The sequence below is a fragment of the Centroberyx gerrardi genome, chromosome 15, assembly GCF_048128805.1.
Source record: "Centroberyx gerrardi isolate f3 chromosome 15, fCenGer3.hap1.cur.20231027, whole genome shotgun sequence".
NCBI lineage: Eukaryota > Metazoa > Chordata > Actinopteri > Beryciformes > Berycidae > Centroberyx > Centroberyx gerrardi.
The window spans coordinates 8,309,582-8,330,826 of NC_136011.1; the positions used below are offsets into that span (position 1 = coordinate 8,309,582).

At 42.8% G+C, this 21,245-nt stretch overlaps 1 protein-coding gene across 5 annotated transcripts; it reads right to left on the reverse strand.

Annotated features, from left to right (window-relative positions):
• Positions 1–19,517, reverse strand: lrrfip2 (leucine rich repeat (in FLII) interacting protein 2). 5 transcript variants are annotated; one of them, XM_078288735.1, is made up of 27 exons: positions 19,350–19,517; positions 17,840–18,000; positions 12,507–12,593; positions 11,927–11,986; positions 11,227–11,286; positions 11,055–11,093; positions 10,724–10,795; positions 10,098–10,145; positions 9,924–9,992; positions 9,587–9,676; positions 8,928–8,984; positions 8,471–8,524; positions 8,296–8,343; positions 7,690–7,761; positions 7,195–7,308; positions 6,666–6,707; positions 6,237–6,368; positions 5,694–5,765; positions 4,541–4,711; positions 4,297–4,389; positions 3,736–3,828; positions 2,773–2,874; positions 2,268–2,400; positions 1,421–1,591; positions 1,188–1,267; positions 929–1,033; positions 1–824 (listed from the first exon to the last, which is right to left on the reverse strand). In XM_078288735.1, exons 2-27 carry the CDS (start codon positions 17,927–17,929, stop codon positions 714–716), a joined length of 2,265 nt encoding a protein of 754 aa, XP_078144861.1. In that variant the 5' UTR covers positions 17,930–18,000; positions 19,350–19,517; the 3' UTR covers positions 1–713. The 5 variants fall into 5 exon arrangements, with proteins under 5 accessions (XP_078144861.1, XP_078144859.1, XP_078144860.1 ...); XM_078288733.1 differs by lacking the exons at positions 2,773–2,874; positions 3,736–3,828; positions 8,471–8,524; positions 10,724–10,795; XM_078288734.1 differs by lacking the exons at positions 2,773–2,874; positions 3,736–3,828; positions 5,694–5,765; positions 8,471–8,524; positions 10,724–10,795.
• Positions 19,518–21,245: the final 1,728 nt, after the last annotated feature.

A 21,245-nucleotide genomic window follows, 5' to 3' on the forward strand; every position in this document is an offset into this window, starting at 1 on the left:
TTGTATGTACAGTTCTGTAATTTACACATTTATTTTCAAGAAATCTTTTAAATATTATTTGAAAAACAATTCAATGAAACCTCAGCAGACACAATCGGTTCTATATATTTTCAAATAATGACTGCACCTTTTTAAATACATTATTCTGTACCTGTTAAAATGATCATTGAATGGTGCAGACCCTCAGTCTCCAGGCGTGAAAAGGCACTTCACTGTGTGAGGGGATCTGGGAAGGTGCGGGGCCGGAGCAGCCGTGAGGGTTCAACAGTTTAAAAGAGTCATTATACTCATTCATGCAACTTATCAAAAAAAAACAAAAAAACAAAGTACAGCCAAGCACCCAGCCAGAGAGAAATAAAATCTCGTGAATAACATGATGTAGTACAAAGCTTTGAAAAATTAAGTAGTGAGTAGAGAAATTTCCTCAGATGTATCTCCCAGCAACTCTATGGTTTTTATTAGTTAAGTTTCTGAGTCATTCCTCCAAAGACACTGGCTTACCAGACAAAACCAATGCTTACGGTTTATAAAAAACACAGTTCCGTTTTTTGCCTGCGCTACAAGTGTTTGTTTTTTTTAAGTGTTTTTGGTTAGCTACACATCTTATAGTGTTACAGCTGAAAAAAAAAATGGAAATGTGCTCCAGACGCAATATGGCAGTCAAAGGTCTTGAGGTGCGAGTTTAAGGGCTTCTGTGGTGATGCTGTCTCGCCTCACTGCTGGGACAGAAGGGCGTTCCGGTTGGCCTTCATCTTTTCAAGGCGCTTTACTAGGTGGTTGTTGGTCATCTCCATCTCCTCGATCTTATCCAGGGATGTACGCAGCTGTGGGGAAAGAAAAGGAGAAGTTATACTCAGTCTGCTGGCGCTTCAAACTGTAAGAAGCGAGTTAGTTGAAGAGCGTGCACGTTAAGTCTTTGTCCCTTTACCTCTCTCTGAAGTTTCCGTTTTTCCGCCTTTAGTTCATCTTCTACTTTCTCTGAGTTGTCTGCTGCTGCCTTGTACCTGGACACTTGCCCTTCAAGTCTGTTAATCTGGACACGGATATACAAGTAGTAGTAAGTGGCGACATACAACAAGTCACACAAAGAAACTGATTTTTCAGATCTATGCGTATCCTGTTTCTATCATTTCATGTATACAAACAGTTGAGGCAAGGTGTTGATAAGGAAATTTCTCAGTACTTACATTTTGTTCCATTGTACCCATTTCCTGCTCTGCCTTAGAAAGCTTGAATTTGTATTCACTCATCTGTCTGTTGGCATCTCCTATAGAGAGAAACAGAGACCAGTGAGTTTGAAAATAAAAAGATGTTTAAAAAAAATGTATTATTCTCAAATTTTGTGATCATTGCTTGTTAGTTGCATGTGAAGCAATCTGCAGGTAAATGTATATAAGGTGAGGGTGGGGACCAGACTCACTCTGCATCTCAATGAAGTGTAGGTCTGTACCGTTCTCCATCCTCTCCCCGTCTGTGTACGCACTGTCTATCTTTGAATGTTTCTGTCTCTCCTCCTCCAGCTGCATCTTCAGCTTCCTGATCTGAGCCAGCAGCTCATCCTTCTCCTCCGCCAGCTTCCGTAGCCTGACATCTACAAGACAGAGGGACACGGTACATTCAAACAATGAACACACAACAACAGCTGTATTAAGCAGACAAAACAAGTAGTCAATAGCTGGATTTACATGCAGCCTAATATTCCATTAATAATCACTATAATACCCCAAAAAATGCAAAAAAGGCTCATGTAACCCCCTCAAACAGAATAGACTAGCCCATTCCAAATGAAATTTTATTCAGATGAAAATCTGTTCAATGGGACAATATTTGTTAATGCTTAAACCAACTACTTTCTTTGATTAGAATACATAATACATAATATTCTTTCAGCGCATGTTCATCCACTTCCAGTGAGTTTCTATACTTTACTGACATGCATTGAATAATCCTGTGTAATGGTTGCAGGGGGAGTATATTCTGCTGAGACTGCTGCTTAATAAGAACAGCAGAAACTCAAATATTGTGTGCAGCACATGATGAATCTTGGTATGCTAGAACACAGGATTATTCAACTACACGTCAAAAAACTTTTATTCTGATTACATGCTTTGGTGCATGTAATCACACCCTTTATCAGATCACTTTAATGAGCATCCATGTAAACAGTTCATTTGGAAGGAATTCGTTTGGATAGAGTAAATATTTGGCATGTAACCGTTGCCAATGCGTCGGTTGCCTCTGTGCAGAAACAGTGTCTTGCGACTCACCCAGCGGACCTTCTCCTGCAGACTCCAGCACCTGGGCGGCCTCCTGGGAGACCACAGTGATCCCTGAGGACAGAGGTTCATGGTTGACATCCCCGTTTGGCGTGCCATCTGGGATGATGACCAGGCCATGTTTCTGTGGGGAGACGATACAGATTACTGAGGAGTGGCTCCAGGCAAGTTGTTGGCAAAAACTGGACAGTATAAAGCCTAAATCCACCAGTAAACTGACCTGCAGTCATGGTTTTTAAATACAGATCAACATGAGACCATATTATGGTACGCAGAACCAGCAAGTAGTCAAAATGTTGGCATAGGGAATACAACAGAACAAAATGGAAAGAAAAACAAAAAGCCAAAACTACAAGGTACAGCGTGTAACAGCAGTGACGGCATTGCTGGCTTCCAACCAAAAAAAACAGGGTAGTTCTTTGGCCAGCGACTCGATCCTCTAACCTACTTTCTCTTTTCAGTGAGGACTTGTGTGCCCAGTCTGTGGGTGACCTACCTCTCCTGCTTTGGACTTCCCCTTGATGTCAGCGAGCTCATCTCTGAGCTCATCTCTCTCATTCCTAATGCAATCAAAGTACTCTTTCTGCCTCTCTAGGGCCTGGCCACACAGACGAGAGAGAAGACAAGAGAGGAAGAGGAAGAGGGAGAGACAAGAGGCAAAGGAGAAGTTGGATAGACTGGCTGGATAGACATGCAACACCACATGCGACAAGACATCTTCCATGCACAAATTTACATTGTGTGCATTAAGACAACAACAGACATACAAACATAAAGAAAATACAGGCAGACAGGGACATTGGACACTGCTACATGCTAGCAGACAATAACCACAGAAAACACAACTTTGTTATAGGGAAAAGCTAAAAGGATGAGTAGAACACAGGAACTGTTGATGTAGAGTTTGGAAGGGGGCAGATGATTTTGGGGAATTTTACATTGTGTGCCAGTAAAATATGATGCTTTCATCACTAAGGGTCCAACTGTTTGACACACTAACAGATCAGGTGAAAAGTGCATGCCATGCTAGAATATGTGGATTATTCATTTATGCTAAATGAGGACAACATATTAATTCTAAAGTTCTCCTATAGTTTCCATACCAAAGCCTAAACACATTCTTAACTTTTCTTTCACAGGCCATCCACTGACAAGCCTTAGCAAGCCTTACAGTGCCCACACACTTAAACTATTAGCTGTGACTACAGCATCCAAACTGAAAACCATGTTAGTGGTCCAGTAATAGTCAATGGACATGCAAAGCTCCAAACTGTGAATTAGGATGGGTCCAGCTACAGGCTTTTGTCAAAGGGTCTCCATCATGCAGCTACAACATGAGAGGCAACAGAGTTTCTCTTTTCCACTGGGTCTGATTGATTAAAATGTAAATTAATTGGCTGCAGTATGTCTGTCTATTGCCTCTCATATTCTGCCAGAGCACCCCTCTGAGACCTCCTACCCCAATCTTTTTGTCCTTCCAGTTTATCGTTTCCTGCAGGTCAAACACCTCTCTGGTGAGGGTATCTAACTTAGTCTGCATTCGCTGGCTCTCCTGGAGTTGTGTTGAGCAGTGAAAAGAGGACACAGTACAGGATAAGAACAAGAGGAAAAACAGAATGAAACAAAGACAAAAGAAATGAAAATACACAACTGCAAGATGGAAAGGCGGTGACAGTAAATACAGTCATTATACAAGTGAAAGACGGTGAAAAGAGACTAATTTGAAGAGAAAATGTTGCGAATGGCTGAAATTGGAGAGACAGAATAAAAGTGTTGAGAAGCAGAAAAGACAATGAAACAGAGAGCCAAATGTCAGGGGAGACAGAGTTGAGGACCAGACTGTGAGAGGAGCTGGGGGCCGGCCGGTGCCAATCAATCCTTATCAGGTTACTGAAGAACGGAGCCTCCTCTGCAGCCTGCACAGAGGCACTAACACCTTTCAAGGTGTTGACAGGATAGAGGCGTGATGCGGTCATGCCGCCAGAAACAACTTGTTTTGCTAATGCAGGGGCAGCCATACCTCTATAAGCTCATCTCTCTGGCGAATTCCCTCTTTTAACTCTTCTTGTTTGTGCTGCAGGACTGTACACGTGTGCTTTTGTCTTTCTAGTTCCTGAAACCAAAGAGACAGAACCTGTGAGACACAACCACTCCACGCAAACATTTTGAACATTTACCTATAATTCTGACAAGTGATTAAACATGATCATAGGCTTCAGAATGCCAGTCGGCGTAACCGTTATCCTTATCGATTCATATTTCACCTTTGACTTGTCTTCCACCTCCCTCTTCATCTCTGCCATTTGCTCCTCCATCTCCTCTATGACGTCCTTGAGTGTGTCCACCTGGTAGATGAGGTTGGCTTTGTCGTTGTCCAGCTGTGCGTTCGATACCATGGCTTTCTTATACTTCTCCTCCACCTCTGCAAGCGACTCCTGACGGGGGGGGGGGGGGGGTGCATGTAAGTCAACAGAGTGGACTGATTTTAAGGCACAGCTCACCTGCCTACATGCATCAGGTGGGCTGTCTGATACTAAAAAGTTTTTGTAACACACTAAACACAAGGGAGCCTTATAGCAAAACTAAATGTGGAGAATACGGCACATATTTAGGCCTTTTCTTTTATGTTGAACTTTAAGGTCAGGAAGATGGGGAGGGAGCGGAGGGGCATAAACAAATCCCTAGAATGATTGTTTTTTTCCAATTTGTTCATCTCAAACAGGCCATGTTAGACTAATCTGTGATGTACAAGTGACGAAACTAACCGCATAACAATGCATTGAATCACTTTGAGGTGTGAAACAAGGCATTGGTGGAAAAAAGGGATCTGAAAGAGAGAACTACTAATGAAACCAGGAAACGAAAAGATGATGAAGCAAGAATTCTCACTAAGGTGTTCCAGCTGTATCAAAATCTACCAAGGACAAGCCAAGAGTCAGGTTTGTTAGTAAACTACTTTTGTCAACAAAACATACAGTGTACTTCCTAAAAGAACAGTGAGCTATTTAGGGTGACTTCAGAGGTCAAACCAGAAGGCTATCCAACACTGTGGCAATGAAAGTCTGGTTGGAAGAAGAGCCTCAAAATTCAAACCATGACAGCTATCTGCCAGCAGGTGGAGTGTGACAACTCTTCTTCATTCTTACAACTGAGAGAACTAGTAGGATTTTGGGAGTGCGTTCATTCCAGGCCACAACCAGTGAGTTGGATCGGAAAAAAGGGGAAGTGAGGGAAGATCATGCAAAAGGAGGATCATTACGCCATTCAGACTGGGAGCCCATACAGAAGTGGCTGTGGTGTTAGGAGTTACAGGAGGGGTGCAGAGGGGTGGGGGTGGGGAGGCAGGGGGGGGGTTAGTGACGCCATACGGCTCCCAGAGGACATGAGAAGGCATGCTGTGAGCTCAAGCCCCACTACCTTCAGCTCTTTAAGCCCCTGCATGTATCGCCCCTCTACATCCTGAATCTGGTCCTTTAGTTCATAGATATCCTGTAGAGCAGATGAAAGGAATGGTCGGGGTGAATTGGGGCATCAGAGGGGTGGGGGGGATTATCAAGGAGAGATAACAGAGCACCCGTGCTGGCATCTCAAAGACAGTCCAGCTGGCATACACATGACCAGCACACCCAGACATAAGGAATAGCTTCACAGGACACATGTCACATCCAGTCCTCCCGTGCATATATGAAGAAAAACTGTTAAACCAGACATTTAGAATAGGAGGGAGGTCACAACAGAGACAAAGCTGTGGGTGGTTCAAAGGCAGAAGACACAGATGTTTACATAAATGGCTCATACATACAACATAGTTTATATGGATTTCAGCATGATGATGATAACCAACAACTATTGCTGAAACAAATAAAATTATACTTCATATGCTTGAGAAAAAGCTTGCATTTAACATCAGGTCGTTCAGTCACATATACAGAAAGGTGACACTGTGTATGTACACCTTACCCTAAGTTCACTCAGACTCGTGTCGGGGTCAATGACGCTACCGGTGTCTGCGCTGCCCCGTCGTGAAGAGGTGCCGCCCAGGGATGCCAGGGTGGCAGCAGAGAGGCCCGGGGTGGCACAGCGGGAGGATGGCTGGGAACACAAAGTGCCACAGAGCTCCGGTCAGACAAACACAAAACAGCACAGCATAGCACGACGCAACACAACTCCGAAATGTCATTCAACACCGCCATCTGACACCGCTGGGCTCTTAACTGATCCTCTCCTGCTCAGCTCCTTCAGAGAGATGCGGCTCCATTGTCAGGTGCAGAGCTGCAGCTCATAAACTTGACAAACTAGCTAACAAGCTCATAAGCTTGAGACCCGTTTGGTGTTCAGTGAAGGTTTTTAAATGGAGAAAGTAAGAATGTGGAATAATGTTGCACTCACCCGACTGTAGTCTGAATACTGCTTGTCACATTTTTCATCCAGCTGAAAAGAAAGAGAAGAAATATTATAAAATGAAATGCACAGTGTATTGCGAGGAACATGCGTCCAAATGTGGCCATGCTAGGAGCTGCTCTTTCTCTGTGAATCAAGGAGTTAGTCCAGGAGTTAATTTGAGTGGGGGATACCTGCTGCATGTTCACAGATCACACAGAGTTGACAACCAAACAAGAACAGATGAAAGAACAAATGAAACACTCAGGTAAATCACACCACTACATTAAAAAAAAAAAAGACACTTCTATTTTCAAGTTCATGCTGTTAGACAGCACCACAGTCAAAACCACTTTAAGTACGCTCATATTAACCTACTCACTGATGAGCTCATCCGTGGAAAACGCAGGCTGTGAGACGTGTTTCGAAAACCAAGTCACTTTTTATCATGCATCACTTATTATTAGAGAAGTCATTCATCATCCGTGTTGCAGTGCATTCAGCAGCGCACCGTTGTGAGCTAGGCTTAGACACTTACAGCATCCAGATCTGGAATGCTCAGATCATCGAGGTCAGACACAATACTGCCCCTTCGGTTGGAGCGGCTGAAATAGTCAGCAGCCGACTCACTAATGTCCGAGAAGTCAGATGACTGCTCAGCACACACACACACACACACACACACACACACACACAGGGTGAAGGGGACAGAGATGGAGACAGAATTACAAAGAACAATGGAGGAGCAAAGAGTAAAAATCATCAGAGAGAGACAAAGGGTGGAACAAAAAGAATTACAAATACTGCCAGAAAAGATGACTACGATCACTTCAAGACTTTTAACATTTATATTTTAAGGCATTTAGCTGATGCTCTTACCCACAGCAACACAGTAAGAGCAGTTGACAAAGTTGAAATTCCTAGATCACCAACATTACAATTAACAAACAGCAAGGAGACTCAAGAGAGTACTGTGAATGAACAGCATGAAACAGTCCTAGATGGACTACAGCTCCGTCTCCCTGTAGCTCACCACACTGTCCCTGCGGCCTCTGCTGAAGCGGTCCTGGGACACAGTGCTGACAGAGTCATCGTCTGAGGAGGACTGAGAGGAGTACACACACGCACACACAGAGTAAGGATCCCAAGTAATAGAGGCTAGCCACATGCACAAGGCTCTCTCTCTCTCTCACACACACACACACACACACACACACACACACACACACACACACACACACACCACTCACACTCATTGATAAAACCGCACTAGCAGTCTCTGTAATAAACGGATTATTGGATTACTCCAATGACCGTAACCCTATAAGTAACTCCAATTCATGCAATTAGGATCACTTTGTCAAATGCAGCAACTGGAACTAATTCAGAAACGATGACCCTACAACAACATCTTTGCCTGCACAGCATTGCAATAGGAACTCTTAATTCACAAACTTTAAAGGTAAAATGACAATGATGCTGTACCCTAAACCAGGCCATAGCTAGTAATCTACGGTGTCCCTAGGTGGAGGGAGGCAGGGTGCGGAGAGGGTGCAGGGGGCGGCCTGTTAGCAGTGGCTGTCTATATGTGGTGTTAGCTGACAGCATGCAGGGTGGAGGTGGTTTTTAGGGAGCTCACCACAGGGCTGCTGCGAGTGGAGCTGGAGTACCAGCTGTATTCAGAGGGCTGAGGAGGGGAGGAGGACAAGACACAGGATTAACATGAAGACAGACGTCAGGCCACAGGCACAACATGGGCCGCTGTGGTGGTGACGTTGTTGGAACTCTGTTTGACAAACACAGAGAAGACTTACAGCTCTTGAACTGTAGCCCGAGCCATAAAGACCAGTGTCGTCGTGAATAGAGGCCTGAGGGCACACGTGAAAGACAATGCAGGACTCAGCAAAACACGAGAGGAAGCATAAATCTTAGTCATCCTAGCTAAGTAGGCTGAGTACAATCACTTTCTCTGCCCCATGCACTAAAAACAGAAATCCTCTGTGGGTATTTCCCATATCAAGTATGCCGTTTCTTTCAGTGTTCTATAGAAAAAGCACTGGCTTGACACAAGCCCCTGTCTTATCAAAGTGGAGCACAAATCTCTGGCCCCACCAAGTGCCCAGAGTGTCTAGGAGCTAAATATAAGCAGTCCCAAACACCCTGGGCATCCTATCAGATGTATGTAGCAGTGAGGGAGGGGGGCAGGTCTACTTCTGAAGGTAACTGGAGGCATGCAGTGAGGCTCTGCCCATCCAGTGGGCAGACACTGACCATGCTGTAGCTGCGCGACAGCCCCGTGCCAGGGGTGGAGGACGAGGAGGTGGTGGCCTGTCGGAAGGGAGGGCAGCAGGGAAATGTCAGTTTAGAGTACAGAGGAAAGCTGTAGTGAGACTGAGAGGTGGAGACAGATTAAAGAGATGCAGAGAGAGGAAACAGGATGAATGTTTCTCTGACCCTGTAACATTAGGGCCTTCAGCCAGGCGTGTTCAGAGCAGAAGTGAGGTGTGGTGGCACTGTCCCTGTCGATTGTTTTAATGCTGGTGAAGCACCAGCTTTGTCGGTCAGGAGGTAATTTACATGAATTCAAATGATCATAAAAAAACAGTTTTGGAGTAGACAGACATCTTGTTCTAAAAGTCAACTTTGGCTTTCTACCACTTCTAACTTCTTCGACCTCATTCTGGGAACATTTTTACACTTAGCTGCAAAACCATGTTTCTCTCTTTGCTTTGATGCTTTTGTGGCACACAAACTAGTACTGTGTGGAACACAATATCCATCTGTCTGGGGATTTATATGGCCAATAAACTAAAACATCTAGATAAAAATTTATTGCTTTAACTGGCTTTAGTTCAACTGAGTGGCCCTCAACCGCTTTAGCCTATGCAGAACAGGGCTAGAAGTAGGACAGCGTTGAAAGGGGGACCGACCCGTGGCTGATAGGAGGAAGTGGAAGCAGGAGGTGGTGGTTTGGTCTTCGTTAGGCTGGTGTAGTTCCTTTGATCATGGTACAGTCCAGTCTGGAACAGTAGCAATGTGGTATGACCACAAACGAACACAGAAATAACAAAGTTTATTTTCAAGGTGTGTCATGGCCTAATCTAAATTACAGATAATGTCAATATCATTCAACACTGTTTGATCAATCCTATTACGATACGGCCAATCAACAGTAAAACACCACTGCAAGCCACTGACAAATAGTGCACACTGCCATCATGCTAGAGGCTGCACCAGGGACACCAACACTGAGGAGAGTACACTGACCAGCAGGTCCTTCCTGGAGGAGCTGGATGAAGTCTTTTTATGGCCATGCAGGTCATTGTACACAGAACTCTGTTTGCCCCAGAGAAAAATGTCAAAAAACTAAAATGAGACAAAAGGACTACAAGAAAAGCGTAGCAGCAGTGATCAATAGATGCTTATCACATAGGTACATACAGTAGAGCGGGAACTCTTGAGGGAGGAGGTAGTGGAGAGGCCGTCAGACTGAAGAGAACAGGAGTCACGGGCATTATCATCATAAAAAGATCAAACATCTGAGAAGCTCTGAACGCAGACGGTTAGGACGTGCTTGCAAAATAACACTCCAAATGAATGTTAGGTCTATATTGGTAAAACACAATTTAAACCATCCACTTTGCATGTCTAGTACAGGTTAGATAGGTTAACTGGATATTGATACTGATTGACTTCATCCAACACAACAACTGACCAAGCAAAGAATTTGTTTTTAGTTAGATCTAGGGAGGCTCGTTCTCTGTAAAGTGCTTTGAGACATGCTTTTGTGATGAAGGCTATATAAACTTGAAGTATAGAATATAACTAGAACTAGAATATAGTGCTAAAGCAAGGTTTGTCTAAATATCTTTGCTTCTCACTGTATATCTTACAGTAGTCATTTGTTATTATGCATATCCTTTAAGACATAAGCTAGTTCAGTTCAGAACAATCAAGCTAGCTAATTCCTGGTTGCATGCCAAAAATCCATGTCTTCTATTGAGTTTACAATGCCTATCCCTCATATACATATGCTTACACACACACATGCACACACAACAACGCACCATCAGGTCTTTTCTACGAGAGCTGGAACGGCTCTTCTGAGAGCCCAAGTCACGCACTGATGAAGTGGTTGACTTCAAACAAGAAAAGACAAAGCCAAACATCAGGCTTCTCTAGGAAAGCTGAATTATGATATGGCTTAAATGAACACTGACCAAGAACAACAAATATTTTACCCAATCTCTTAATTAGCCATGAGTCAACAAGTGCTTTCCTAACAAGAACAATGGCTTTCACACATCGGTGTGCCCTTCTGAGTGGCATTATACCGCCTTAATAATAGGGCTAAATATAAAGAGCGGGCATCTTGTTAACAGGCAGTTATGTACACACCCTGTAGCTGCGGACTGACGTGACATCATCATCCAGCCCCTGTTGATGTGGAAACATAGAACCGTAGCAGAAAACCAGACAGAGAGGAACATGGGTCATGAGAGAAAGGATTAAAGGAGAAAGAAGAAAGGAAATACAGACAGACAAAGAGGAAGTGTGGGGGTATACAGACCCGGTGATGACGGCTGCTGGATCTACTACTACTAGAGGTTCTGGCCTTTTCTGTGTCAGCCTAGAGACAGAGAGGAAAGTTGTGGAAGAGTGAAAGTAGAGAGGCTCGATCACAGGAGGAAACAAGATCACTGCAACGCCAAACAGTTGCTATGCAAAGCCAGAACCATGCAAAACATTCATGTTTATAACCAAACGGATCTCATGAACAAGCTCAAATATGTAACCCCTTTTAAGCGCAGCATCAAGATTAATACTATACATAAGAACAGCTCATATACATTGTTATATCTGTTCTCTCTTAAAAAGGTAAAAGAGCTTCGCACACTAAAAATGTCTGCTTCTCTTCATTGTGTTGATACACCATAGATTAATTCCATGCAAAAATGGCACCTCAAAACAATTAATCATTTCAAAAGTAGTTGGAAGAATACAGAAAAAGGTCCAAACCACCTTCTTACATGCAGAGTCACTCACCCTAAATAAAGCCAGTGGCCAAAGCCTGCTCTACAAATACACACACAGTCACCGATTACGGTGTCTCCAAAGCAAACACAATGCAGAGGCATATTTCCTCAGTGAGGTACAGTGCAGTCAGTGAGTCAGGTCTAGGTAAACGGTCAGGGTTGACTGGGGCTCAGTCCCACACAGCAAGCTGTGTTAGTAGAGCGAGAGGCTGCGATACTCTCTCGCTGGCCTACCATCCATTGGTGGATCTGACCCCATTTCCTGCTGCCACTGCTGGACGAGCGGTAAGAGTGCTGGACAGAGGAAGGAGGAAGTGCCAGGGAAAACACACACTTAATCACACTTTCACTCAAGTCACATGATGCTCAAAGAAACCATGGAAGCAAGAAAGTAGTGAAACATCTGGGTGACATTTACTTTAAGAATAGACAATATGGTTTGATCTGTGGACATGCAGCACTTTCATTTTTCTTTCACTGTGTGTATTTTTGTGTATGAACTATTAGATGAATCTAAATGTTGCTTTTTGGCTGTAACGCCGAGTAGGTCCTCTGCACCAGTCTAGGGATTAGATGAAGATGAACTGTTTGCAAACTCTGGGGGAATTAATGTAATTGCCCAGTGTCCCTGTTAAACAAACAAACAAACAAATGAAGATATAGATGAGAATAGAAGAGAGGAAGTGGCCGATTTCCAGGTTCAACCTAGGTCTATATTGGGAGCAGAAGAAGTTACAGAGCAACTTGGCTCATTCACTGGGTTAAATAATGTTACTGTACATCTTTGCTGTCAGTTCCAGTTTGCTTTATATACCTCTTTCTGTTGCCGTTCAAGTTCCCTCATTCGGATATCCCTGGCCTCCGCCCGAGCCGCCCTCTTAGCTGCCAGCCTCGCCTCCGCCTGTGGGACACAACATGAATACACTTGTTAGCCATGAAAGGAAACTGGCAGAGGTGCCTTTCTCTAGGGACCCGCCCAGCAAAGGGGGGTGTGCAAGGAACAAAAACACAAGGAACGGGATAAGATCGTCACTTAATGGAAAAAAGCAACATCACACAGTAGTATTCACATCAATCTATTTGGGGACAAGAGAGGAAGGCTCAAGTGTTATTGCTGAGGCCTGCGAGAGCCCAACTCCGTCCCTAAGCTGGAAACTAGAGAACCAACCTTTTGACGATGAGACTGACTTTATGGTAGGGCTGCATGGTTTGGAAAAACAAAACACTGTTGTTTTGCTGAATATTGCAAATTGTAATTTATTTTTTAGCACTTGAATGTAAAAAAAATAAAGGATTTAAAAAATGAGATGCTAATGATTAGGAATGGCTTTGATTTCACCGATATGCAAACTGACTTGTAGGATAGGAATTCTGCACAGCATCAGAATACTTTGTTTAGGTAACACCTCACCTGCTGATAACAAATGATTTGGAAATTGCAATAGTCAATATTGCCATTTAAATGCTTTTCATAGAACAACTGAATATTCACAAATGCAGACCAGAGAGTCATTGTGCATAAATTTTGTGGTATCCCCACTAGGAACAATGTAGTTCACTCCAAAGAAAATAAGCTATTAATAAGAATGAATGACGAACACACTGCACATCATAAATTCTCTTCAGAGCCCATATAGTATGGTGTGCCCTGGTTGACCAGTTTCCCCCGTGAGTCACAGCTCTATAATCCAGTCCAGAGTGAGTGCCTGGGATGCCTCATCACCAGCAACATGTGCTAACCATCAGTTTCAGGGAGGCTAATTTAAGGACCTCATGGGGAAAATGTCAATAGTGAACAAACAAACTGACGAAGAAGTATCAAGAGAGGATAAACTGTGCCTCAATACAGTTTAGTTCTCTTCAGTCAGTAAACATCATGGAGGCAGTTTCGCAACTTCTAACTAGCTTGCCCTTATTTGCTGTTAAAGAGAAGCACACATTATTGAACAAACAAGTCCAAAGCTAAGCTAAGCAACAAACCATGCTGCCTTTTCAAATGTTCTTGGGTGAAAAGTGAGAGGAGCCATTACACAATTTGCCCCCAACTGAGTCAGAATATGAACAGGGGCTAATTTTGCAGGGTACCTCAGCAGCAGGGTCTAATTTAGGCAAGCCCCTACACAGCCCTGACGAGGCCCATGACACCAGTGACTACGTACACTACCCTTCCTCACCTCCATATTCCTAATTAGCAAACGTGCTCTGAAACTAAACATCCCACCCACAAAGAATGGCACACTTGGAGCACATGAAGCCCAACTCTTTATCTTTAACTAAAAGATAGGTCCATAAATACTGTGTGTACAGTATCTGGCTGCACACAAACATTGTCAACATTCCAGCAAACGCTTATCAGCACTGCCAGAATGGAGGGCCTGTGGGTACGGCTGATTCCTGTTTCAATAATAGCCTGGAGTGGAAAAAACACTGTTTTACAATAGCGCTGAACAATCAACCAAAATTCAGGTTCCTTTATGTCTTTTAAAAAACTATGCAAACTGATGGCTGTCAGTTCACTTACTTGCATTTTTATGTTATTATTTTTGGAGCACTTCATTTGTAGTGAGAATGTATCTTTGTGGTGTTCAAGTAAATTTTTAACCTAGTCAGAAAAAACCTGCTCTAAAAATATAAAAACAGGAAAAAACTCTTGTGGGTCGGTTATAAAGAAGAAGCCACCTGTGTTCAGCTGGATAGGCTCTATAGTTTTTAGTTGTATAGGAGCATAATAACCATCTTGTGTTACAATGATAAGCTAGTTTATGTTAACATCCCAAGATGATGAGTGAAAAACATGAGACCAGATGCTACAGCCTGAGCAAAGCTGAGATGAGTAAGGTTAGATGATGGTCATTGAATAAAAAAAAAAAAGCATGTATTGTATAGCCAATATATACAACTTAAATTTTATCATTGTGAATAAAGGAATTAATAAAATATTAGCAAATGATTCTGAGTACTTTTATCGTGTGAATTTATCATTCAAAAAATAAACAAAAGATATGTTTTCTAAAACTAAATCAAAATACCAAACCCAAGAAAAGCACTTTTCACTAAGCACTATTGTGCAGATGTACGTGCCATGTGGAGCATTTTCATAATTGGATGTCCCAACAGTATTTGCAAGCATCTGTCAGAAGTCATCATTAGCCATCTCCTGGGGCTGCTGCCCTCAATAAGGATCAGCCAATTCTCTATGTGATTTTGAAGCCTGTCAATACTCACTCCTCTATTTGCTTGTGTGAGCAACTGATGGTCATCCTTTGTCACATACAGCCTTAAGCCTAGAACAAATCATACATTGTTGCGCTGTGTTTTTGTGCAAGGTTGAGGAGGTAAAGTTGCGATGGTGTGTGAGTGCATGAGGAGAGAGAGCAAATGAGTGAGCGAGAGAGACGGCTGGCCCCGTGCTCTGCACCTGTTGAGCTGTCTGACAGTATGACCTGCTCTGCACAGCAGCACAGCTGAGCTCTCTGTCTCTGTCCTATCTATAGCCTTGCCCATCCGGCCCCAGCTCCCCGGCAGCCACATCATGGGACTGGAGGGGTAACCTGAGCAGCAGCAGAACTGCACCATCATACACACCTCCAGCACTGTGGGCAGTGAGGGTCCAGTACTCTACCATGAGATCACCTGGAGCACGCCGACACCGAGTGTGTGTACATACAGAGTATTCCAAATACAAGCTTATCTTTCAGTTAAGGTAAAAAAATTGGGATGTTTATATGCATCTTCACACATCACAAGTGTCCCTGTTATGAATAAACAGAATAAATGAACAGAATATTCCAAATGGAAACAGAACTTGCACAGACTGCAACGAAAAAAATAGCAAACCGGGGTATTTCCATGGCTCGGTATTGTGGCCAATATTGGCATATTCCTTGATACTCAGGCTTTTAATAACTGGGAAATAAGCTTACTGGCTATTTCTATAAACTGGTTATAGGCTGATAGCTGGCTTTAACAAAAGATGTTCATTCTTGAAAAACAAGGCTGTACAGTACATAGGCTCACTCGGGGTGCACTAGACTGGTCTATGTTATGCAAACGACTAGCCTAACCTTTGAGTCTCTGTTGCAACATTACAATTACACCATTAGACTGGTTCTTGACAATGTTGATTGCTTAGTGTTTCCACTGGAACACTGACAAAAAACTAACAAACCATATTTTAGGCTATTACATGAAATATATATTACAGGAGCTGTTAAAAAACTTGCTTTATCACTGGGGCCAAAGCTGGATCTAACTGTCAGTCCTAACACAGCAGCCACTGAAGCGTCTAGTTACCGAAAGAAACTGTAATATGTGGCTTGCTCTCTCTAGCCAGTGAGAGGCCTTAACAGACTTCTAATGTTCTAACGGTATGTGGAAAAAGCCAGTGGGACACTTTCCATTTCAACAGCGTCTTGTTGATATTACAAACTAGAATGACAATGAAATCATATGGACTATGAACTATAGCTTCCCCTCCCACACAAACACACCCCCAATGTATCACTGCAGTCAGTGATTTCCTTGTTCAAATACCATTAGCTCCTTTAGATCCTAATCTCAGGGGCAATAAGTATGAGATGATCATCTAATTCTAATGCTTGGCCACGGTCAGATTTGTAAGCAAGCTGCTGGTATTTAGAAGGACTGACTGCTCAGTAATGCAAGGAGGCTGCTGGGCTGGTGATAGTGCAGGCTCAAATTCACAGTCTTTCTCAGCAGTGAACCGTGCCAAGCACAGGCAGGCAGGCAGGTTCTAGCCTCTCTTAGCCAGGCACAGACACCATGAGGCAGAAGCTGCTGTGTTTTGAAGATTTGTTTGTGTAGATGGTGATGTGTGACAGGTTACAGATTGACCTCATGAACTCCCTGCACAGTTGATCCAATCTCTGGTTTGCTCCAGAAAGAGATTCATTTAGAACCTGACTGGGTGGGTCAGATGACTCATGTTTCTATGATCGGCCTGCATGACTATAAAGAGAGCAAATGGAGCCTTGTGCTTAGTGCCCAAGTATGAGGCACTGCACAACTTTCACAGGGCACGGATGAAACATTCTTCAACTAGATCAAGGCAACTATTGAGACTTCTAGGAAAGGCTGATCTGTTCAGTGTTACATTTCTTCCTAAAAATGGCAAGAAATCATTCAAGTGGATCAGAAACCTTAAAGAGAAAAACTACTTACTATTTAATCTATGCCAAACAAGGAAACAAAAGGGGGCACATAAGAGTGCTAAATTTATTTGAAAACGTGAAAACATGTAATGCAAGGCCAATTTTCAACCTGCAGAAAACTGGCCTTGCATTACATGTTTTCACCCACCCGATTCTGAAAAAAAAGCAAAGGAATGGAAACCCTGCAGTTGAACAAAATGGAATAATCCCAGGGCAAGTCGTTACAGGCCAGGCAGCTTCACTCCTCTGCCCCCCCCCACCCCACCAAGCTAAAACGCTACAAGTCAAGTCAATCTCTCTGTGGTCCAAACCAGCTGTCTCCACTCGCTTGGGCTGAGGCATTTGACTAGCGGAACCTGAATATCCACATATAAGTATATGCCTCAGAGGCCCATTTGCTGAATTCACTTCAGCTGATGTTTAATGCTTCTTTGACCCCTACACTTCAAATCAACATGGTAGCATGCCTCCTCAATAATCATAGATTTAGCATATCCTCTTGTCTCTGGTTGAGTATAAGGATGGGTGTTCACATTTTGATTAAGTACATGATCTAAATGATGAAATCCATTATTTCATATAGTGCATGCACTGGTCAATAGGTGGTAAAAGTGTCCAGGTGGAGGAAAGTAGAGAGGATACAATCTGGAGTGACATGAATGCTAAGTGAACGATACCCTACTACTATCGAATTGTGGCAACTGGCAATCAATACCAACACCATACACATGTATGCATGTAAATATTACTTCCATGTTGTTGCATGATAGCTCTGCAGAGAACTTAGTAACAAACCTATAGTTTGACACATGATTATCTGCCAATCTGTTGCATCTCAGCTTTAAAGTCTGAAGATCAGGTTCATCCCAATAAGATCCCGAAAACAATAAAAAACACACAGGGTGTATTTGCAAGCAAAATAACAACCAACCAAACAAACAAACACAGTGTATATTCTGATGGCGAATGAACTTACCTCCCGGGCAATGCTACTCAAGGCCTCATCCTCTGCTGAGAACCGGTCTTTAAGAGGGGCACGCTTCCTACCAGAACCTGGTGTCCCCATGTCGCCTGTGAAACTGCAGCTCCACCAATGATGTTTAAGGCCAAAATATAAACAAGAGAGTATGCAAACACCTAGAAACAAACAACAAAGGTGTCTGAGTGACAATTCCTCCTTCTAAAACAAAACAGAACAAACATACATACAACAAATATGTTAAGAATAGCAATCATAAATTTCAGTTAGCAATGCATGCATGTCTCCAATTTTAACCACTTTTTGTTGTGCCGGGTTTTATTCTCACTCATCTCACTAACAAAGCACACTCCCTATCTCCTACTTCCATTCCTGCAACAACAAACTGCCACAGACACTCATGTCTGGCTCCTATAAGGGCTTTGGATAAACACTTGTAGCTGACATGAACCAGCTGTAAAATGTGTCATACAAGACCAATGCAACCTCATAAATCAGTGTTTGGTTGATCATAAATTACTATTACAAGACAGCTATTAAGTTATTATCTTAGATTAGTCTAACGTTAAACTATATCTCATTTGAATTCTCATCTGAATTCCTGGATGTTCACTAACAGGCTTAACAGTTGGCATAATAACATTCCTCATCAGCCAAGTAACGGTAGCTGTGTTTGATGGACAGCCAAGTCATGTGAAAATTAACGTTAATTTGCTGGTTAAGAGACCAATTTTTCTAGACAAAAAAGAGCACTGCAGTTTACTGGAGCTTAACGTTACTGGCACTGATAGGTAAGAAAACGCCCAGATAAGGACCCAGGCTGAGTCACTGGACCAGTGCAAGACAGGTATTTGATGAGCTATCCTGGCTTTCGTTAGATGATTCAAACCCCCATGGGTTCACAATTTCAAGTTACCAGACTGACCAGCTCTCAAACGAGTTAGCTAGCTACTTAATGGGTAACTTATGATTCTTCAAATCCGTTAGAACCAGCTAGCCAATTAACCTACTTCAACTATAGAAATATCAACTCGGACATTCCGTCTAAAGTTTTCCATCCACTAATAATAAACAGTTTGCTCAGCTAGTGACTCTATCAGATGTAACGTTAAATGACACAACTGAACTGCTCCGTTAGCGTTAGCTGACACACCAGCCTGTTAACGTTAACTAGGGTTAGCCAGCTCACTGGTGAGCTAGCTAACTAGCATCTCGTTACCTCCCGAATTACCACTGAAAAGTTACATTCTCTAACGATAAGGTTTCTTACTCTGCTTCCGCTGAATCTAAAGCTTAGAAAATAATGAGAAATATCCAGACATGTCCTTTCAATTGCAATGACCCCCAACACAGAAGACAGTCCCTGGGACGCGAGGCTAGCTGACTAATTTAGCTGGCTAGCTTGGTTAGCAAGCGGGGCTAACCTCGACTTCTCCTGAGAGACAGGGTAAACTGGCACTGATCCTCACGTCACATTTCCCCCCCAAAAAATATACCCTCGCCGAACCTTCAAAGCAACCTCGATACTTCCAAGGTGTAGTCCCTTTTCTCCCGGTGGTTTATCAGAGAGCCATTCCCCTTCTCTTCAAAGATTGAGAGCGTTTTTGTCCACACTGACAGCTGTCATCAGTTCGCCTTTCCACTGCTCTCCCCTGCCCTCCTTACCCAGTTTCCACACACTGGTTAGCTGAGGTTCCCGGATGTTGGGAAAAATTAGGGTGTGATGCTGCCTTCAAGTGCTGTCACACATATCAAAGTTTTGAGCGCACAAGTAGTTATTTCCAGCTGGGAAAGCGGGAAATTTCTCTGATACTGTAACTGGAATTACCGAGATTTAGTATTTAGAGGGCGGAGTGCATGGAAGCTGTTTCAACAACTGATGACACAAATTGCTGTATTTATTATTACGATTATTATTATGATCATCATTATTATTATTATTTGTATTATGTTCTTGTTGTTGTAATTGGTATTGTATGTTTCTATTTTCACTCTGTTTAACTTTTAGTCATCATGCATTTTTGTTTTAATAAATAAATTAACATGTCAACACGTAGATGCCTGATGCACATTTTCTCAACAGTCCACACACTGCAAGTTGCTTGCAAATGTATGAATTTCAAGCTGCGTGCTGTTCATCAGACCACATCTAAATTCATACACCTAGGTAGCAGCTTGCAGTGTGCAGACTCAAAACTAGTCCTAGTAACGACTTGTACACTCAGAATTTAGGAGCTTATGAGTAGCACGTGAAGGCAGCATTCCACCAGTGACTACAGTGTAGCTGTGGCAAGTGACTCAGTCAAATACAAATACCAATGCTTCTATTTTAGTAATACACATAATTAATCTTACGATATTGTACAATGCAATTACACAGTAATATAACATTTTATTCTTATGCGTCAGGAAATGTAATGGAGAAAGATGTGACTGGTGATATGCAAGCAAATTAAATGATAAAGATTTTATGGTGGCAAGTAGCATGAAAAGTAACATAACGCATGCATACAAATGATGAAAGTATGTAGGAATTTCTAATCACTGAATCACCAAGGCACGATAAAGGCTGCGAGAAAATATATATACATTTTGTCCACGTGAGGGCAGTAGCGGATAATAATTGTGTCCTCGACGCTTGTGTGAAATGGCACTTGTTGGAAAACAACAGGACTGCCTGCTTATGATTAATTCGAGCTGACTGGCAGAGAAATCGGGGATAATGAAAGGACAATTTTCTCATCAAACTGAAAAACAGTATGGTCTCCTTGGGTATCAAAACAGAAACACAAGATAATGCACCTTGTCCACCTGCTCCCTTGATTGCTTGGCATGGCCTGATGATGATTGCAAAGTAGCCTACTCAACATTTTTTTTTTAATTATCTGAAAAGTTGAAATCTTAAAAGCAGTCTGTAATCTATAGTATTGTGGCAGTATAAGTCAGTTCCAATCCAAAATAGCTGACACAGTATTGAGGCAACATTGATTCAGAGCAACTTTCAGTGAGTGCAGCAGTAGAATACGTTTAATTCCTCTATTGCCAACACTAATAACAACCAATAGCAAGAAATGCAAGCCGCAATGCCCAGAATAAACAAACATAACAGATATTCCTGTGTATCCATTACCTCCCTTATCAACCCCCCACACACGCACACACACACACACACACACACACACACACACACTTCTAACCCCTTTCCATATTTTGTTTTTAGATGGCAGAGCACCTGGAAGAGGGATTTTCATTCAGATAACCTGCATGGGAATCCCCTGACCGGCAACCATAACACAGACTGTGCATGCAAACACACACACACACACACACACACACACACACACACACACACACACACACACACACACACACACGTTATTGCGGTATTATTCTTCCTCATTAC

Bases quoted from the DNA above. Each gene is read 5' to 3' on its own strand.
- lrrfip2 (XM_078288735.1), bottom strand. From the start codon at position 17,929: ATGGGGACACCAGGTTCTGGTAGGAAGCGTGCCCCTCTTAAAGACCGG. The intron at 3,829-4,296 runs GTATGGCTGCCC...ACACAACTCCAG, and splicing joins AGAGAGATGAGCTTATAGAG to GAGAGCCAGCGAATGCAGAC. The intron at 1,268-1,420 runs GTGAGTCTGGTC...TTCTCTCTATAG, and splicing joins ACACTTCATTGAGATGCAGA to GAGATGCCAACAGACAGATG.